This window comes from Rhinolophus sinicus, linkage group LG05 (genome assembly GCF_036562045.2).
Source record: "Rhinolophus sinicus isolate RSC01 linkage group LG05, ASM3656204v1, whole genome shotgun sequence".
Classification (NCBI taxonomy): Eukaryota; Metazoa; Chordata; class Mammalia; order Chiroptera; family Rhinolophidae; genus Rhinolophus; species Rhinolophus sinicus.
The window spans coordinates 156,233,063-156,251,922 of record NC_133755.1 but is presented as its reverse complement, the minus strand read 5'-3'; the positions used below and the strand labels follow the sequence as shown (position 1 = coordinate 156,251,922).

Genomic DNA, 18,860 nt, shown 5'->3' with positions numbered 1-18,860 from the left:
CACAAGGAAAGAAGGCATCATGAGTGAAACTCAAAAGCAACAACAAGCTATAGAAATGAACACACAGTATTTCAGATTAAAGGATTATGAAAATAAAAATCTGATGTAACTGTTTTTAAAATAGTAAAAACAAAAATGAAAAAAAATGAAATAAACATATAAAATGATCAGTCAGATTTGGAAAAAAATAAGAATAACAATCACAAACTAGGAATAAATAACATAATAATCAAAACTGCTACCTCATTAGATACTCCTGTTGTAGCATATCAGAGCGAGGAGGTAAACAAATCCTCTCTCTGGAAAGTAACCACAAAGCTGGACAAAACATCTTATGATCATTTTAATAGGCATAGAAAAAGCAATTGACACAATCAATGACATTTATAATAAAAATATGTCAACAAATTAGAAATAGAAAGAGACTTCCTCAATTTGATAAAGGGCATCTATAAAAAACCTATAGCTAACATGGTACTTAATGATGAAAGACTGAATGTTTCTTCCCTAAAATCAGGAACAAGGCAAAGAAATCCACTCTGTTGCTTCTTTCAACATTGTATTGAAGGTTCTAGCAAGATAAAAGGTATCTAGTAGTTTAGAAAGGAAGAAATAAAATTGTATTTATTCAGATGACATAATCCTGTATTCAAAAATCCCCAAGGATTCTATTAGAACTAATAAACAGTTCAGCAAGGTTGTATACAAGATTAACAATTTTGTTTCTATATATTAGCAACAATCTAAAAATAGAATTAAGAAAACAATTCCAATCACTATTTCATGCAAAAGAAATATTACTTAGAAATCAATTTAACAATGGAAGTGCAAGATAGGTACACGGAAAACTATAAAACTTTGTTGAGAAAATTTATAGAAGATCTAAATAGATGGAGGGACATTTCATGTTTGTGGATTGGTAGAGTATTAAGAAGGCAATTCGCACCAAATTTTCCATAGCAGAATAATTGCAGAAATGGATAAACTAACCCTAAAATATGTATGAAAATGCGAAAGTCCAGAATAGCTAGAACAATTTTGAAACAGCAGGAAAAAAATGGAGAACTTAGAATTCCTGATTTCAAAAGGTAGTATAAAACATTAGTAGTTAAGGCAGTGTGGTATTGGCATAAGAATAGGCCCATAGATCAACAAAACAATTCAAAGTCCTGAAATAAACATTCACATTTCTCAACAATGATGCTGAAGCAATTCTTTGGGGAGAAAGGGTAGTCCTGTCAAATAATAATAATAATGCTGGGACAATTGAATATATACAGGCAAAAAGAGGAATTTAGACACTTATCTCACACCGTATACAAAAATTAATTCAAACGGATCATAGACCTAAATGTAAAAGCTAAAATCCTTAAGTTTTGCCTTATGTGTTATTTGCTTAGATTTCTATGAATTTGGCATATGTCTATCCTTAAACTCTTCCAGAAGTATAAATCCCTTTTTAATACCTCAAACATATCAGGTACGCTGTCAATTTCAGAGTATTGGAAATTCTGGAGCCTTCAGTTCTGTGCCAATGGGGATTGATTTCTTTCCATGACAGAGTTGTCATCTCTGAATCTCTCTCCATCAAATTCTTGGGGGGCTCTCCCTTTGTATCTTTTGTCTCTGAGACCCCAATTGAGGGCTCCATAATCATCCCCTTTCTTGTTTTACTTCTTTCAGAGAAAGGATGTATAGGAGATAACTTTTTGAGATTTTGCAAGTCTGGAATTTCTTTATTGGTACCCTCATCCTTAATCGGTCATTTGGCTGTGTCTAATTCTTTTAGGTTGGAAATAATTTTACTTAAGGAATTTGATGGCTTTGCTCTAGTAACTTCAGGCTTCCAGTGACCTATTGGGAAGTTTGAGCCAATTTGATTCTCGCCTTTTTTTTCTTTTTTTGCAATTTTCTTTCCTTCTGTGGCAATTTTCACATTGTTCTCACCCCATTTTTAGAGACTGCATGATGATGTTCTTTGGTGTAATTTTATTTTCATCGTGGGCCCAGTGGATTGACTTCTACAGTTCTGGGAAATTTATATGATTTATATGATAACTTTTTCCTCCTCCCCAAATAGCTCTGTTTTCTCTTTTCTGGAACTTCTGTATTTGAATAAAAACTCCTTTACTGATTTGGTGTAATTAAAAGTGTAACTTTGTATTTTATTTTTATCTGTTCCCCCCGCAACATTATTTTCCAAGCCTTCTTTTGAGCTTTTCATTCATGGTGTTTTAAATCTCTCAGACTCCCTTTATTATCTAATTCCTCCTTACTTATAGAACCCTGCTACCCCGTTTCCCTGAAAATAAAACCTAGCCAGATCATCAGCTCTAATGCGTCTTTTGGAGCAAAAATTAATATAATATCAGGTATTAATTATATTATATTATATTATATTATATTATATTATATTATATTATATTATATTATATTATTAGACCAGGTCTTATAGTAAAATAAAACAGGGTTTTATATTAATTTTTACTCCAAAAGACGCATTAGAGCTGATAGTCCGGTTAGGTCTTATTTTCGGGGAAACACAGTATTATTATCTCACAGATGCTATAGTATTGATTAGTTCTCTGAGGATATTAATCATATATTTTTGTTGTATTTTGTTTTCTCAGAATAATTTCCATTTCCTCAACTTGCATTTAAAATTTTTATTTTTTGATGATTTGTTTTCCTTTTTTGGGTGAGGGTGTCTCTGACTTTTATTTTAGAATGTGGAGGATTTCCTCAAATACCCCATGATGCTTCACAGGTTACCCATACTAGAGTTTAATGGGAAGTTCCAGGGCCTTGCAGGCCTGTACACTGTGGTCTTCATGGTAGGGTGCGCTGACGTGAGAGTTATATTGGGGAGTCCCCAACATCAGTATCTTCAGGCTGAGTAGATTCTCCAGTGAGTAATCTTCTGTCTGGAGGGTGTAAATCGACTCTCAGGTTCTAAGCTAGTAGAGAAACGATTGTAATCTGACATTCCTTACTTCACTTATTCCCCTTCTGTCCTTCCAGGACTCCTGCCCTCAATGCTGCCTCTTCCCCTCACCCCTTCCCCACTTAGAGTTCCTCTGTTACCCTTAAAGGAGAATAAACACGCAGTCTGGGCTGGAACAGAAGACACGGATCCAGGTGAGTGGACTAGAGGGGTGTGTTTGCCTAACTGCTTCCTAAGTTTTCAACCAACGTTCCTATTTTCACTGCCCTCCTCACCCCATCACCTTCACTAGCAGTGATATCTCGAGGCCCCAGTGCTGGTCATTGGAGATTCTGTGATTTACATCACCTTTCTCCTGGACTTTCTCTATCGCTAGGTCAGGATTTCCTAAATTGGTTGGCATTGATCCATATGCTTTATGATTTCCAAGTTTGCTGTTCTTTTCTCCCCTTACATTTTCTTTGTCTTTGTGGATTTAGGGATTTGAAAAATTATCTTAGTGGGTTTTAGGAGGGAGATCAGGCAAATCGAATATTCAATTGACCATCTTTATTCAGAAATGTGTTATATTATTCTTTGTGTGTTTTTGGGTGTCAGAAAGTTTTCACAATGTAAATTAATTGATTAGAAAGAATTCGTGTTCAGAAATGGGTACATTCCGGACAAAGCTGGTGGCTTATTATTGGTAATGTGAGTTAGGTGTCCCCAAAATGATACTGTGGTGTCATCACAGACATAGGAACCACCTTTCTCTACCACACAGAGAAATTACATTTCTCCCAATCTCAAGGGAGATTGCTAGCCTTTTCTTGATACATGTAAATAAAAATACTTGGACTTTTTTCTAGCTACACATTTTATTTCTCCATTTTTTTTTTTAGAATAGATATTGAATAGTGATTTAGTCAATCTAGCTATTAAGGAATCAGTAAAAATAACTTAAAACATTCACATTTTAAGATTCCAAAATTAGTGACCCGTTTAAAATGATTCCCTAGGCCTTTAGACTGGTGTTTTAACTTTTGTACAAATGAATAGTTATCTCAGAATTCTTTTGGGAACTAGATTTTTTCCTTAGGTCAGAGGGCAACATGATGCAGCGAGTGCTTTGGGAGTGATGTCAAAGCCTTAGGGGGCGTCTACAAGTCTGAGAGGGGCTTTATTCATCCAAGTCAAACCCAAGAGTCCCAAGCAGTCACCATTCCAGAGACAAGGGAATGAAAGATCTGTCTCTAATTTCAGTGTGCTCCTTGATCCCCAAGAGTAATTGCCTGGAACTCTGCTTGCAGGCGTGTCTGTCAGAGTTGGTGAAAATTTACACTTAGGGTCAAAGCTGCTGGTTTGGTTAGTCTGCTGGAAAATGATGTTAAACCCAGCTCATCCAGAGAGGTTGGGTGGGGCTCCTTCACCCCATCACACTTTCCCTTTGCCTTTGATGTTATTTGTCCTGGAACTCTTCACCTCTGTATTTATGGTTAATGACATGCTGAGGTAGACTACGTCTCTTATTGGAGTCAGCTGAGGTCAGCCCGACTCTTTTCATGCTCTCATGATACAGTTTTAAAATGTTTTCTTCTGTTTTCCTGTATGTCTCTTAGAGTTACTTCTGGTTTACTTTTCTTTCTCTCCACTCTGATTCTCCACTGATATCTGATTTCGGAAATAATCCTGCCTTTTACTAATGACCAATGGAATAGAAACAACAGAAACCTTCTGGAAGTTTTATTTACAAATGTGAACTAAATGTACAAAAAAAGGAATGAATTTCAATTTTATGAAACAGAATATATTTGTTGTGCAAGAACAGGTGCAATGAGGGAAATGAAAAACTGGCTGGCTTGACTAATTTCCCATGGTTTTGTTCTAGAGATATTATTTCTAGGAGTCAAGAACAGTTCTGTCTTTAGGCTTGACTTACTTCTTTTATTGAACGTGTACTTCTGTAGCAATTCCTAGTGCCCGGCTTTAAGGACTTTATGAGTTCATTTAACTTTAAGAATCCTGTAACTATTATTTTACCTACATTTTATAAGTGATAAAAAAGGAGGCACAGAGAAGTTAACTAATTTCCCTAAGTTGGTGTAGCTGGCAACTGCAGGGCTGAGATTCAACCCCAGGTCGTCCCCTGTGCCAAAGTCCATGCTTTTCCTTTTCTAAAAATTTGAATCCTTATCTTGTTACCTATTAGTATACTCTGCATATTGAAATTAAGCAGGGAGGAAGGGGTGGGGGGTAGGGAGAAGGACAGGGAGAAACGGGGGGGGGGATAAAGAGGAGGAGTGATTGTGTGTAACATGATTTGAGTAAATATAAAACAGGAGAAGATGAAAATATTTATGTAACAAAGCTAATGATTCAGAATGTCAGGCCCAAACATTCATTTGGTTGACTGAATTTGCTTCCTAATAAATTCATTTGTTAAGGGTAAACATGTATGCCTTGGGGTATCACGTAACGAAACACATTGGCCTTTCAGACCTCCTTGAACATTAGATGCTCGTAGTCCTGCTCAGAATGAGAAAGCTCCATTTGTTTCTTCAGTGCTTAGATGCATTGTTTCTTCATGGTGGTTTAAACTTTGTGTCTTGGCTCCACTAAAAGTATCTTGATGCAGTTCTCTTTTATATAAATACTCTTCCCCCCAATTTTTGCTTTGTTTTAGCTACTCTCCATGTTCCAATAAGTCTTACCACATGGAGCAAAACATTTCAACACTTTATTTATTTAGGAGAATGGAGGACCTTATTTTGTTCTTTCTTTTGATGGAGCTCAAAATAAGAAAGCAATAGTGTTTCAAAAATGGTTTTATATTAGAGAAAAATGGGTCCCATAGCCCCCTCAAAAGGGGAAAACAAACCCCTCAGGTTTTGACTATCTGTAATTTGATTCTTCTGCTAATGTTTCCTTGTCTCTCTCTCTGTCTCTCTGTCTCTGTCTGTCTCTCTGTCTCTCTGTCTCTCTCTGTCTCTCTCTGTCTCTCTCTGTCTCTCTCTGTCTCTCTCTCTCTCTCTCTCTCTCTCTCTCTCTCTCTGAGATTCTCTCATACCTTCTCATTTCATCACTCAGATGAAGCTAGGTGCCATGTTGTGAAATAATCTGTAGAGAGGCAAGGAATTGAGGGAGGCCTCGAACCAATTACTTTTCAAGAACCGAGGCTTCACTTGAACACACTGTGAGAAACTGAATTGAAATGAGAGCCTGCCATATTTGAACCTTCAGACAACAATGTTCCCTGGCCTACACTGTGTGTAACCTTGAGAGAACGCCTGAAGAAATTGACCCAGCTGTGCTATATCTGCATGCCTGACCACAGAAACTATGAGATAATAAGTGTTTTTTGTTTTAAGCTACTAAAGTTTGGACTATTGAATATATGGTAACAGGTAACTCTTATAGGGCTATATGTTTGTTCTTTGGAATTTAGAATTAATTTTTCTGATTTTAATATTTTAATGTAACATAGTGTTTATAATTTTTGGAGGGGGTCAGTAAATCTGACTGGGTTAACTGCAATCACCAGAAGGCAAACTCAATGATGGAATGGGGTTTTTTTTGAAATGAGTTTTGGTCAGTGAGCTATCCCCCATGTGTAGAAATATAGGCACACAATAGGTTAGCAAAAGTATTTGTGAATAAATGAATAAAATAATATCCTGGAATACAATCTAAATGAAAAACTCAAATTTCAAACAAAAAAATATTTGAAGGGATTAATCCCAATAAATTAAATCAGTGTTCTTTTATAGAGCTGTGTAAGCATGATGGTTTCTTAGAAAGGATTTGCTTGAGAATACATGTAAAATTTTTTTTCTATGTTTGCTTGTTTAGAAGTTCTCATGAAAATCTACTGCCCTAATAATTTTTAATCATTGCTAAAAATACAGAAACTTATAAATACAGGTAGCTGATCATAAAAGGCTAAATAAAAAATACGTTTCCATTATAGAATGGATACTGTGAACCTTTCTTTCTATTAAATATTTGAGTAGTATTTCTTAATTTTAAACTGCTCTGTCTATAAACGTCATAATTTTCTTAGACTTTCTGATTCTAAAGCTCTGGTGCCCCCTAACCTAAAATTTGTCCCATAGATGGAGACCTTTCTTCTAACCAAAACTGCACAGAGGACTCCTCACTAATCTGACATCATATTTCATACATACATTGACATTTTATTTCAATCTTTAACTTTTCTTTTCGGGCTGGACCTTTAGATAAGTTCTACACCTGTTATCTCATAGTACCAGCTCATCTTCCCTATCATCAATATCTATTTTAGTTGGGCAGAGCTGTCTTGGGTAATCTAGTTAAGTTGCTGTTTTCTGTTGGAACCTCCCAAGCTTCTGTTCTGCTTTCGAAGCTCAATTGTGAAATACCACAAGCTAGCCAAGTTAAGGCAATGACCAGATTCAATGGAGACTTACCTTGCGATGGGGTCTCTGAAAAAGGGGGAGACAAGGTGGGCGGAGGCCACGTGCTTGGTGTTGGCAGGACTCTGGCATTCAGCTATCACCTTTGTCCCTTGCATTTTTACACATCTCCCACTCTTCTGACTCATTCAGTGGAATTCAATCTGTTGCTTTTTCTAGTTCTCTCTGTCTTTTTTTTTTTTCATTCTCAGCTATCAAAGGCACATACAAAATTCACACTACCTTAGACAGCTTAAAATTAAGAAATGCTACTCAAATATTTAATAGAAAGAAATGTTCACAGTATGCATTCTATAATGGAGAAGTTTGTTTTGTTCAGCCTTTTGTGAATAGCTACCAGTATTTACAAGCTTCTGTATTTTTGCCAATGATTTACACATTTTATGTAATTTCTTCATATCAAAAGGGTCACAGGTAACTCAGAACTGACAATACATGTGCTTTAGTAAATCACTACCATATGATTTATCAGCTTGCCTAACTTTGCTACCTTCAAATAACATGCATCTTATCGGATGGTGTCGTACTCTCACAGTGAATTAGAGAATTAAAATTAATGCTGTTTACTCGGTATTACATATTATTTCCTTGGGAAATATATTGATCCAGGGATTTCTGTAAGATTGAATTAAGACATCACTTTTAAAGAGGAAGGAAGAACAGAGCAGCAGATGGTCTGTTCTAGCTGATTATTTGGCTCTTTTTTTGTGGGAGGCACGTCAAAGTGATTCCACAGGTCAAGTCAGTCTCATTCTTTGGAATATTTAGGCCTCCAACATGGATAAACTTACCTCACAAGGGTTGACATTTGTGAAACCCTTTCAAATCAAAACATTAGTTATGCAAATCAGAAAAGCTTTTTGACAGTATTGGAGATACAGAAATAATATTTTAATTTCTCTGTTTTATATCCTAAGTCATGACTTTTTTGACTCCCGTAGGTCTTTTTGTTTTGACTTAATAGTCCTGCAACATAAGTAGTAATAATAAAACACTATTTGTGAGGTTTGTTTGTTTTTTTTAAGGAAAACAGTTTTCTTTTTAAAATTAGGTTTTCAAAATATATCATACCTACTAACTGGCTAATGCTTGTAGTCACAGACTGAATTATCTAAATGCCTTCACTCTCTAATGTCACTAGAAGTCACAAAAAAACCCTACAATCTGAATAGATGTGATCATGGAAATTTTCTCCCTAACTTTTTGCTGTGGTGAATTCTGAGCACTCGTTATATACTTGAGAAAGACAGCTAATTACTTATTTTTTTCTAAGTTGTTCCTTACAAGACACCAACTCTCATTTTATGTTGCATGAAGTTTAAGTTTTCAGCATGTCTAGTTCTCCTTTACTTAACACATGAAAAAATGAGAAACATGGATTGAGAATTGCTATTCCCCCTAATGAGATAATTGAATAAGTTTAACTTGTGTGTGTGTGTTTGTGTGTGTGTGTGTGTGTGTGTGTGTGTGTGTGAGAGAGAGAGAGAGAGAGAGAGAGAGAGAGAGAGAGAGAGAGAATTATAGGGAAATAGACAAATATGACTCACTTTATTCTATTTCATTCAAACTCACTTCCCCTTTTTAATATTAAATTTTTATATGTTGCATTGCGATACAACCAACAGTAGTGTATAGCCACTCTTCTAGGAACTCAATAACCACATAAAATTTTAGAAACGTGTATCAAGAAAAGGTCAAGACATTTGTAGCAAATTGGCTTTCTGTGGTGTTTTTATTTGTATTCAATAAAGATACTACCCATAAAGTTGTTTGATAAGAGATGTAAACAATTTTCTAAATATGTGTTTATGGTATTAATAATACATATTTAATACTGTAAGAAATTTTTTGGTTCACAGTTGAGAGAAGATCCTGTCTTCTTTGCTCTTATATAACTTGAAAAATCAATCTTCTTCTTCAGTTTCCTCCAAATAGGGAGAAGAAGACAACAGCCCTGACCTCATAAAGTTACCATAAAGATTAAATGAGATAATTCATGTAATATACCTGCAACATTCAACAAACATATTATTATTACTGTGATTATCATTATCATTATTAATATTATGGATTCACTCCTAAGGCTAACAATACCTGGCTCTTTCCATGTCCTTCTTGTAAATTATTCTTCATTCTTTTGCTGTCTCAAGCTTACTCTTGGAATTGGTTTTACCAAATATTAATTTCCATCATATACATGTTGGAAGAAGAAGGAATGGAGAGGAAGAGGGTATATAGTGAATACAGTGATATTCTCCCCAAGTGTAGGGCTCCCTAGAAATTACTCATCTGTTCGTGCTCGTGTGTTCTCGTTATTATTGATAGTTTTACTCCTAAAGCTAATTTTGTAATAGCCTGGGGTTTTGATTGACTATATTTGGACAAACTCGGCTGTAAGTGAGGTGACAGCAATTATCTGGTCAATTTTAGCAGTGACAGTGAATCTGATTATTTGGTTTAAAAATTCAGTCTTTTGTTTAATTATCTATGTAAAGGAAAAGATGCCTTTTAAGAACCAGATTGCATGTATGTAAGGCTAGGTTAATTAATCTTTAATTTTTTCAAATTCTAATTTGGATTTTTAAATGTGGAAATTCCAAAGAATTGAGACTAGAACATGACTCAGAAATGAGAGGAAATAAAATCTTGCAGCATAGGCAATAAACACACATTTTTCTTCTTTATCTTAGTATTGATCACTCATTCCCAGACTGTGTCTTATATTTGCCAGTTTCCATCTGGAAAAATAATTGCTAATTATTTCAGTTTTTCATTTAAGGGAATCTCTTCATTATTTATTATGCCTAGTAATGATTATAATTAAGGTTTTAGATCATTCAGTTTTTATATTTATATTTCCACTTTTTATGTTTTTCAGATTTCTTTAATTTTTTCCCCAAAACATATGGAATTTTAGAATCTAGTAAGACCGAATCATGCCATCATTCTCAGTGTGGAATTAAATTTGTATTAAGTTTTGAATTGATGCTGGTTGCTCATTTCAACTGAGCACTTAGACTTTTCTTTAAACTGATAGTCATAGACATGCAAGCACATAGAAGCACGTGTATTTAAATGCCAAATCTGCTGCATAACCAGGATGGCAATATCTAGGGAGTCTTTTGCTTGTGGAGAATATCACTGTAGTCACAATGCCTTCTTCCTCTCTACTTTTCTCCCAACGTGTTTATGGAAGTGAAAACTTGGGGTAACCAATATCAGAGGAGGATGTGTGGAAAGAGCCAGGTGTTGTGAATTTTGTCAGGCAACCAACCTTCTTGTTTGTGTCTATTTGAAAATTGTAAACTTGAACAATTCACTTTCTCACTAGGACTTACTTTCTTCATCTGCAAGATGAGAGCACGGACTAGAGGGTCCCTAAGTTTCCTTCCAAGGCTGACATTCCTAGGACTGACTCAGCACATTTTATCTCCCCTCATTTCTCCTCCCAGAATTACTGACTGACACACAATGCTTCATCCCCATAGAAGCTTTAGTTGCTTCATCCCCATAGAAGAGAAGTCTGTCCAAATGTTGAGGACAGTTATTTTTCTTATGCTAAAGATCACTCTGATCAAGAGCATGATGCCAAGGCCTATTGCTCTCGTCAATACTCAAACAACTTTTTAAACATGGCTTTAAAGTCATATAGGCTCAGTACTAGTATAAAACAATTTCTTTTCTACCATGTTATTCATATAAATCATGGTTCCCTATAAAGGGAAATTCTAACAAGGGGTCATTAGTGATAAAAATAAGAGAATTATTTTTCCCCTTGCTTTTTTTTTAAATTGAAAGTTTTATTTCAGAATATAGCTTATAGATAATACCAAAGTGCAGTTTTGCACAGAGAAAGTTGTTTGCTTGCTGTTATTTTCATATGGAACAGCCTGAGTGATTTTTCAATGCCAACTGGCACTCAGTTTCAAAGGAACCTCAAGAACTCAGTGAAGCCCATCTCATTTCCTGCTAATAAAAGTCAACTCACCTTCTTTATCTACACCATCATCATTGTTAGTATCATCTATTATTAAAATGAGGATTATAGCATTGAGCTCATAATGGCTCAGAGCACCTTGCTCCTGTGAAAAAATAAGCCCTACTGAAAGAATGTTTTGTGGTGATGACCTGGTGGCTTAAAAAAAATTTTTTTTTAATTGGAGATGAGGTGAGAGCTAGAGAAAGTATGTAGTTAAAAAAAAAAAGACGAAGAAAGAAACCAAAGTTCTATTTTTGGCTTTTCTGCCACTGACTCATAGTATTAACTTGAACCAGTCAACTATCCACACAAGAGGCTTAGCTAATAGACGAGAAAGTGAGAAAATGCTTCAGCTTCCCTATTTGAATGTTGGAGACCTGCTGAGATCACTTATATAAATATTTCTCTTTGAGCTCCCTAGAAGACAGGAACTTTATAAATATTTATTATTATTGTTGCACCTTAGGTACAAGTAGACAGAAAATTATGATACTCCCATATTTACATAAGAAGTAACTTATTTCAGACAATCCTAGTTCATACAAGCAACTTTGCATTGGCTTGTTACTGTCTGTTGGGCTTTCTTTTTTCCCTTTCCTCCCCATGCAGTTGACGAATGTGGAAATATAAATAAACCAAGGTGAGGAAGTTCAGAATGGGTGCAGTCACATTGGCTGATCCCAAGCTGTGTATCAGAAAGGGTGAAGATTCAAAATAAACATTACATTTAAAAGTCCTGATTGAAAAGTGTGAGAAAATGATTCATTTTAAGAATGAATAATTTGGATGAATGTTCTGAACTTAAAGTAAAACTTCGCTGAATATCTAGTTTTGTCCTGTTTCTTTTTTGGATACATGTGGAGAGAATATATCTAAAAAAGTGATTGTAACTGGCATGTTTAGAGTCACTGTTTATTTCAAGTGGAGTCTTACAAAATTAATTCACCTGTTTCTTTGCAAATTTTTGTCTAACGGGCTGTTCCTATGAGGTTTTAATGGAACTAGGTTCTGGAATGATGGTCTCAGAATGCATACAACGGTTATTTTTGGATGGTGGAATTTCAGGTGGTTTTTTAGTTTACTTTCTTATTCATACTTTTTCTTTTTTTTTTTTCTTTTTTGGATTTCTTGACCTTTTTCTTTAAATAAGGAGCAGGTACTTTTACAAAAACAATAGTTTTTTTTTTTTTTAATAAATTTGAAACACCTTACCACTGATTTCATTCCTCTCTGCCATATACCCTAAGCTTTTAATGAATCTGCTTTCTTCCTGCTTTCCTTGCAGATTTAAGACAAGCAACTATGTAGTAATTAATTTCCAAACTGGGAAATTGAGGCCTCTGTGCAATTGAGTGGGGAGTTGTTTTTGATCTAGGGAACTCAGGCAGCTTATGAAGCACACTTAGATAAAGTTTTCTCTTTTGTCTTCATATACTGTGCTAATTCAAACCAAAGCAGAGTGGGTCTCTTGAGTATGAATTATGCTAATAACATTCTGTTTGCTGACCTAATCTCAAGAGATTACACAGTTTTAATATTTCTTCAGCACTCAGGGTGTTTCAGATGCAACGCCAGTCATAGACAAACAAAAGACAATAACTTCACATACAATGATCTGATCTTACTTAAAGCAAGAATAAAAACCATTATGACTTTCTCTTTTGTGTATTGATGTGTCATCTTCTATCTTATTTTTGCCTTGATACGAATGCAGAGCAGAACATTCAATCATATCTGGGGGCCAAGCTTTCCACCCATAGTCCAACTGTGTTAAGAGGAGTATCTAGAAGTGCATTTATTCTTCCTACAAACATTTATTAAGCCCCTATTGCATGCTGGCCCATATTTTAGGCAATAGTTTTAAAACAAGGAACCACAAGCAGTCCCTGACCTAACGGGGCTGCTGGAGGAAAACAAGCATATAAACAGACACCGAAGTGTTAGGGGTGCCATCATGAGGCCTGCACAGAACATTCCACAGGCACCACCAGGAAGGGTCCACACAATCTGACTAAAGTGTGGGAAGGAGGATCAGAAATTACTTCAAAGAACAAAGGGGGAGAAAAGGCAATCTTGGCAGAGAGCACAATCTGAAAAGGTGCAGTGACGTGAAACAGCAGGGCTCTCTTTCCAGAATTCTCCAGGTAGTTGTTACGTGTCTAGAGGGGAGTGGGTGAATGACATAGAGTGATGGAAGGTGAAGCTGGAATAGTTAACGAGGGTCAGAGTCTAGATGTGAATTTGGGATTTGTATAACAAACCCCAGGAAGCAGATACAGCCACGTGTTCCAGGCACCTCTATGCTAAGACTCAAAGTAGGGTCCCAAAACAGGAAGTTTGCCTTTGTTCACTCTGGAGTCATTTAACTCTCCAAAGTCCTGCCCAGTGTGACAAGTGTGCTTCACAGGATGCCTAGAGCCACTCCTCTTGGCCTCTACGCCCACCATTTTGTTCCTCTCTTCCTATTCTCCTCCTCTTCATGGCTGGAACCAGCAACAGTAGCCAAGCCCCTGGTACTTGGAGAAACTCAGTTCTAAGGTTCTAGCAGCTCTTAGGCTGCTACAGTTGATGCTGCTGTCCTGAAGTTTGCCTACTGGGCTCCATACTCTCAACACCTCAGTCCTTCTAAGGCTCCACAGACTCTCTTATTTCTTGCTTTGTCACAAGGTTTCAACGTCGCTCTTCTCTGATTTTGGGGTGAGTCCCTTCCTAGGTAACTCTATGAAATCCCTGGTAAGCAGATCTACTTGATGGTTGCCTTCCAGACACAAATATGTCTGAATCTTTGGGAGAACACAATTTGGATGCATGCTAGTAACTTTGGAAAAATTATGGGAAAAGAAATGGGAAGAGAAAACAAGAGCAAGAAAAAACTGGCTGAAACACGATTTGAAGAGAGAGAATAAAAGGTACAGGTGGCTTATGTGGAGCCTCCGAATCCAGAGTAAAGAGTCCATATTTGTAATATTCTCCTTACCCACATTTCTTAAATCTACCTCTCTTACTGTTTTTCTATTTGTATTGTTTGTGTTTTTGGAAGCGACCTTAGAACTTTATTTTTGAAACATGGAAGAGTATAAATAAACGAATATATAAAGAAGGTAATTTACAGTTGCCACATTGAGTAATTAGCTTTCTGAAGACAGGAGTGATGTGGTCAAAAGTTGAGGCAAAAACACGTTTTGATAAACATGACTATGGCCAGAACTTGAAATAGCAGGAAAAGAGGATTTCAAGTTAAAATCTAACTCCCAAATGGTGCTTCAACCATGACCTACGTTGTTGACGGCAAAGTAGTTTGGCAGAATTTATTTGTCCCCTCCAAACCAAACCAAACCAATCAGACCAGATCAGACCAACGCAAACCAAACCGAGGCAGAAGGCAAGCATCAGGTCGCTGACTCCCGAGGTCAGGAGCAAGGCTTCCTTAGACTTGGGGCCCTAACAGGGTGAAAGGATGAGAGAAGTGCTTTGGAGGAGGTGAACCGTGTCCTTCAATGGCCTGGGGTCATCGCTGGGTACCATGGCTCCTGAAAATCGACAGCAATGAATAAGAAAGATGTTAAATAGTTACTCTGGAAGGGACTTGCTCTCCCTTTTCCTCCACCAAACCTAGGAGTATCCCTTTTGCACACTCAACTGCTCCTCTCCCTGGCTAGGCTGAACTTGTCCTGTCTTATCAATTCTCATTCGTTCAGCAGGGACACCCCACCCCCCCCCACGTCCCCAGCAAGTGCCCACGCCTTTCCCGCACTAGCTCTCTCCCTCCTTTTCCCTCTGCCTCTGCTCCCCCTTTACTTGGCTTCTGCCTCCTTCTCCCTCTCTTTCCAGGACGCCCCTCGCTTCCTTTCCCACCAAACCCAGACCTCAGGGACTAGTTGGAGGTGCGGGGCGGCAGGTGGCTCAGCGGGAAGGGCAGGACTGGGCGAGGGTGGACGCGAGGGTGGGCGGGACCCGGGCCCCACGGCCCGGGGACGGAGAGTGGGTCCTGCCCTCCCAGCGGGCGGCGGGCCGAGGGGCGGTCCCAGGCTCGCGCTCGCGCCGCCGCCCCTCCCGCCTCCTCCTCGCTCCGCCAGGCGGCGGGAGCCCAGGTGCCTGTGGGCAGGAGGCGCGGAGGATGTGCATCTGGCCGCTGCTCCTGCTGTGGGCGCTGCTCCCCGGAGCGACGGCGGGGGGCTCAGGCTGTACCTTCCCGCACCGCACCCTCCTCGACTCGGAGGGCAAGTACTGGCTGAGCTGGGGTCCGCAGGACGGCCGGCTCGCCTTCCGCCTCGAGGTGCGCACCGCCGGCTACGTGGGCTTCGGCTTCTCGCCCACCGGGGCCATGGCCTCAGCCGACATCGTCGTGGGTGGGGTGGCCGATGGGCGACCCTACCTCCAGGTAAGCGCGTCCCCTCCCGGAGTCCGCCCCTCGGAGCCCCCTCCCGTCCTGACCCCGGAGCCGGCAAGGGTGCAGGGCCACCCGGGGCCACTGGCTCTACCTCTGGCCCCGGCTGAACGCCGTCGCCCCCCGTAGCACCGCGCACGCCCCCTTTACCGTCAGCTCCTGCGCCTCCCGGAGTGAAAGGCGCCCGCTGTCCAGCTCCCTGCCTCCGCCGCCGGGCTCCGAGTTTTTGCCCCGAGGCTGAGCACGGGTGACTCCAGGAAGTTTTCTGTCTCGGAACACTTTCCAGTCCCTAGCGCCCCATTTGATAGACCCCCTCACACACACCTGCCGCGCATCCCCCTTCATTCCTGATTGGACAGGAGAGGAACCCTGGCTTTGGGGACCTAACAGACAGCCCTTAGGGTTGGAGAGGCCAGAGAATTTTAGCACGTTGCTGTCTTGCTGCCTAGGGTTGCAGTCTCGGAACTTCCCAAATCCTGGCTATTGGGAAGCCCCCAGGCAGGGGGCTGGTGTCAGCTCCCGCGTCCGAGAGATGAATGAAAGTCCGCAAGAATTGTTTAGTACATTTGCTATTCTGAGAGCCGCCTTAGGAAGCCGCAATTAAAGATCTGCAAAACCTAGAGCCCCAGGCAAAATCCCCTATTTAGTGACAAAACTTTTCACTTACTTTGATAGCTAACAAAACTAATTTGACAGCTGGCGATTTTCTTTGAAAGAGGCATAGCAGACGTTGCCTGTTAATATAATGGATGTCTTTAGGAATAGAGAAAAAAAAAGAGAAGAGAGGGAGAAAAAGAGAGAGGGAGAGAGGGAGAGAGAGAGAGAGGGAGGAAGGGAGGGAGGGAGGAAGGAAGGAAGGGAGGAAGGGAGGAAGGGAGGAAGGGAGGAAGGGAGGAAGGGAGGGAGGGAGGGAGGAAGGGAGAAAGAAAGAGAAAAGAATTGTGAGATGACCAGAATGATTAATTAGGTAGTTAGGTTTTCTGGTCATTTTGTTTATTTGATCTTGATCCACATTTGGACACTTTTCCAAGGTGACATATCATCTTAGTTAATATACACTCTTTGTTGTTTATCAAAGTTCGTCCAACGATACAGCCCTTCGCTAACAGTCTCTTGATCCAGATGAAAACTCCTAGTTGTTCTGGCATTGGGTAAGGCTTTGATGCTATTCTAAAATCAATGTACTCGATAGATTTCCAAGTGCATATCTCAGTAATTTTATTCCTGGCTTCTAAGTTTGATATCTACAATGTTCTGACTGAGATACCATCAAAATTAAACCCTAATCCTGGCACTGTGTTAATTTTGGCTGGAAATAGAGAAACTGACAGCAATAAAAACTTCAAAACCATCCTGTTCTCTATTTTTTTCATCAATTAATCCTTTCCTCCCAAAATAAGTGCTCTACAATTCCAATAAAATAAAGTTTTATGAGGATTACACTCTGTTGAAGTCACTGACGTATAAATTTTCTCCTGCTGCAGCATCTCAGACGTTAAACTTGTAAACCAAGAATTTGACTCCAAACACAGGCCTCACTAGTTGAGTAACAACTCTGTTATGATAGGAAATAGATAATACCTTACAAAATACCTGTTTCGGCCAAATCTTTTTGTTTGTTTGTTTGTTTGTTTGTTGTTTGTTTTAGGGGAGGGTAATATGCCCCTTAATTATCCTTGCATGTTTTGTTGAAGGGGGCATGGGAAATATTACTAAGTTAATATCATAAAACAGGGTATATTATCAAAGATAACTTGATATTGTTTTTTCCCAAAGACTAGCATTTTTTAGAAAACCCACCCAATTTGCTGTCACATGAAAGACCAAGAGTAGAATTCTGTTTCAACATGCTATAACGGGCCCACCACAAACATAGACTTTTTTGAACTAAGGAGTGTTTTCACACTGCTGGTGGTTCTTTATAAAAATTGCATAAGAATTAAGTGCTCTTTAGATTGATTTGGAACCATACAACTTCACTTAAAGTAATTAGTGATTATATATCGCTATGGAATAAACATTTAACTGGAACTTTAAATATATTTAAGTATATTAATAGTATCTTTTAATATATTTCCCCAATATATTTAATATATTGAGAAAATATAGGAGGGAGAAATAGGGTTTTCCCCTCCATTTTTATTCCTAAGGAAATAAAATCCTTATTTTTGTACATAAAGATAATCATTTTCTTAGTTGACTGACATCCTTTACTAGTTCATTTTCTTAAACATCCTAATCACTTTAGGACATATAAAATGTAATAAAAGTATGCTAATCAGTTAAGTTCAAAGACAATTTATTAAAAACCTCTAATAAAAATAAAGACACCAAGACTGAAAATACAAAGAAATGTAACCATTTCAGCTAGTTCATCCAAGCTGGGCGATTCCATTTTCCAATAGTTGAAATTGAATCTTCTACCTAGAAACTATTTATTTGAGAGTCTGCATGCAGTGGCGTGATAGGGGTAGTCTCAGCAACTATGCCAAAAGGGAAAAAGATTCTTAATCATAGTGTATGTGATTCCATTAGTAGACTTTGGATTTTGTGTAATTATATTCCCAGGGAGAACAAACTTTACACGAAACAGTGAAGCAAAACACATTGGCTTCTCAGGCATCTTTGTATGTGCAGCAGCTACTGATAGTTACACATGGCATCCGGCTGTATGATAACCTAAGTGGGTATCTCAGTCATCTCCCCTTGTGGCTTTTTCACATTATTTTATTTTATCCTTTCTTAATTAAGTTTTCAAAACTCTACCTTTAGATGTGTTTTATTCTTTTGTTATTCTGACTTTTGTTTTTCTGATTGTCTTAAATTCTTCTTTTCAGTAAGACGTTAACGCCTGGATAACTATATAAGAATAAATTCCAATCAACCCGGTAGAGAATTGTTGGCTAAAGAGATGTTACAAACCCTAATGCCTGTAGAGGTCAGACAACAAATGTAAAAGAGTGGTGGGGCTCCAGTGGAAGAAGCAGGATGCAATGCAACAGAGAGTAGAGGGGATTGAGGAAACCAGAGTTTTTGTGAGTGAAGTACTGTTATGTGGGAATGCAAATCAAGTATTGCCAGATCTTCTGTTTGTTTTGTTTTTTTGAGACAAGAAAGAAA

The 18,860-nt window shown here is 38.4% G+C and overlaps 1 protein-coding gene across 2 annotated transcripts in view; it reads left to right on the top strand.

Annotated features, from left to right (window-relative positions):
• The first annotated feature begins 15,408 nt into the window (after positions 1 to 15,408).
• MOXD1 (monooxygenase DBH like 1) overlaps positions 15,409 to 18,860 on the top strand; it is an 83,300-nt gene continuing 79,848 nt past the window's right edge. Inside the window, exon 1 of one of the 2 annotated variants that reach the window (XM_019729372.2) lies at positions 15,409 to 15,734. In XM_019729372.2, coding sequence (XP_019584931.2) covers positions 15,471 to 15,734 — 264 coding nt within the window. In that variant the 5' untranslated portion in view covers positions 15,409 to 15,470. The remainder of the gene's footprint in view (positions 15,735 to 18,860) is intronic. The other variant, XM_019729371.2, reaches the window with a different exon arrangement.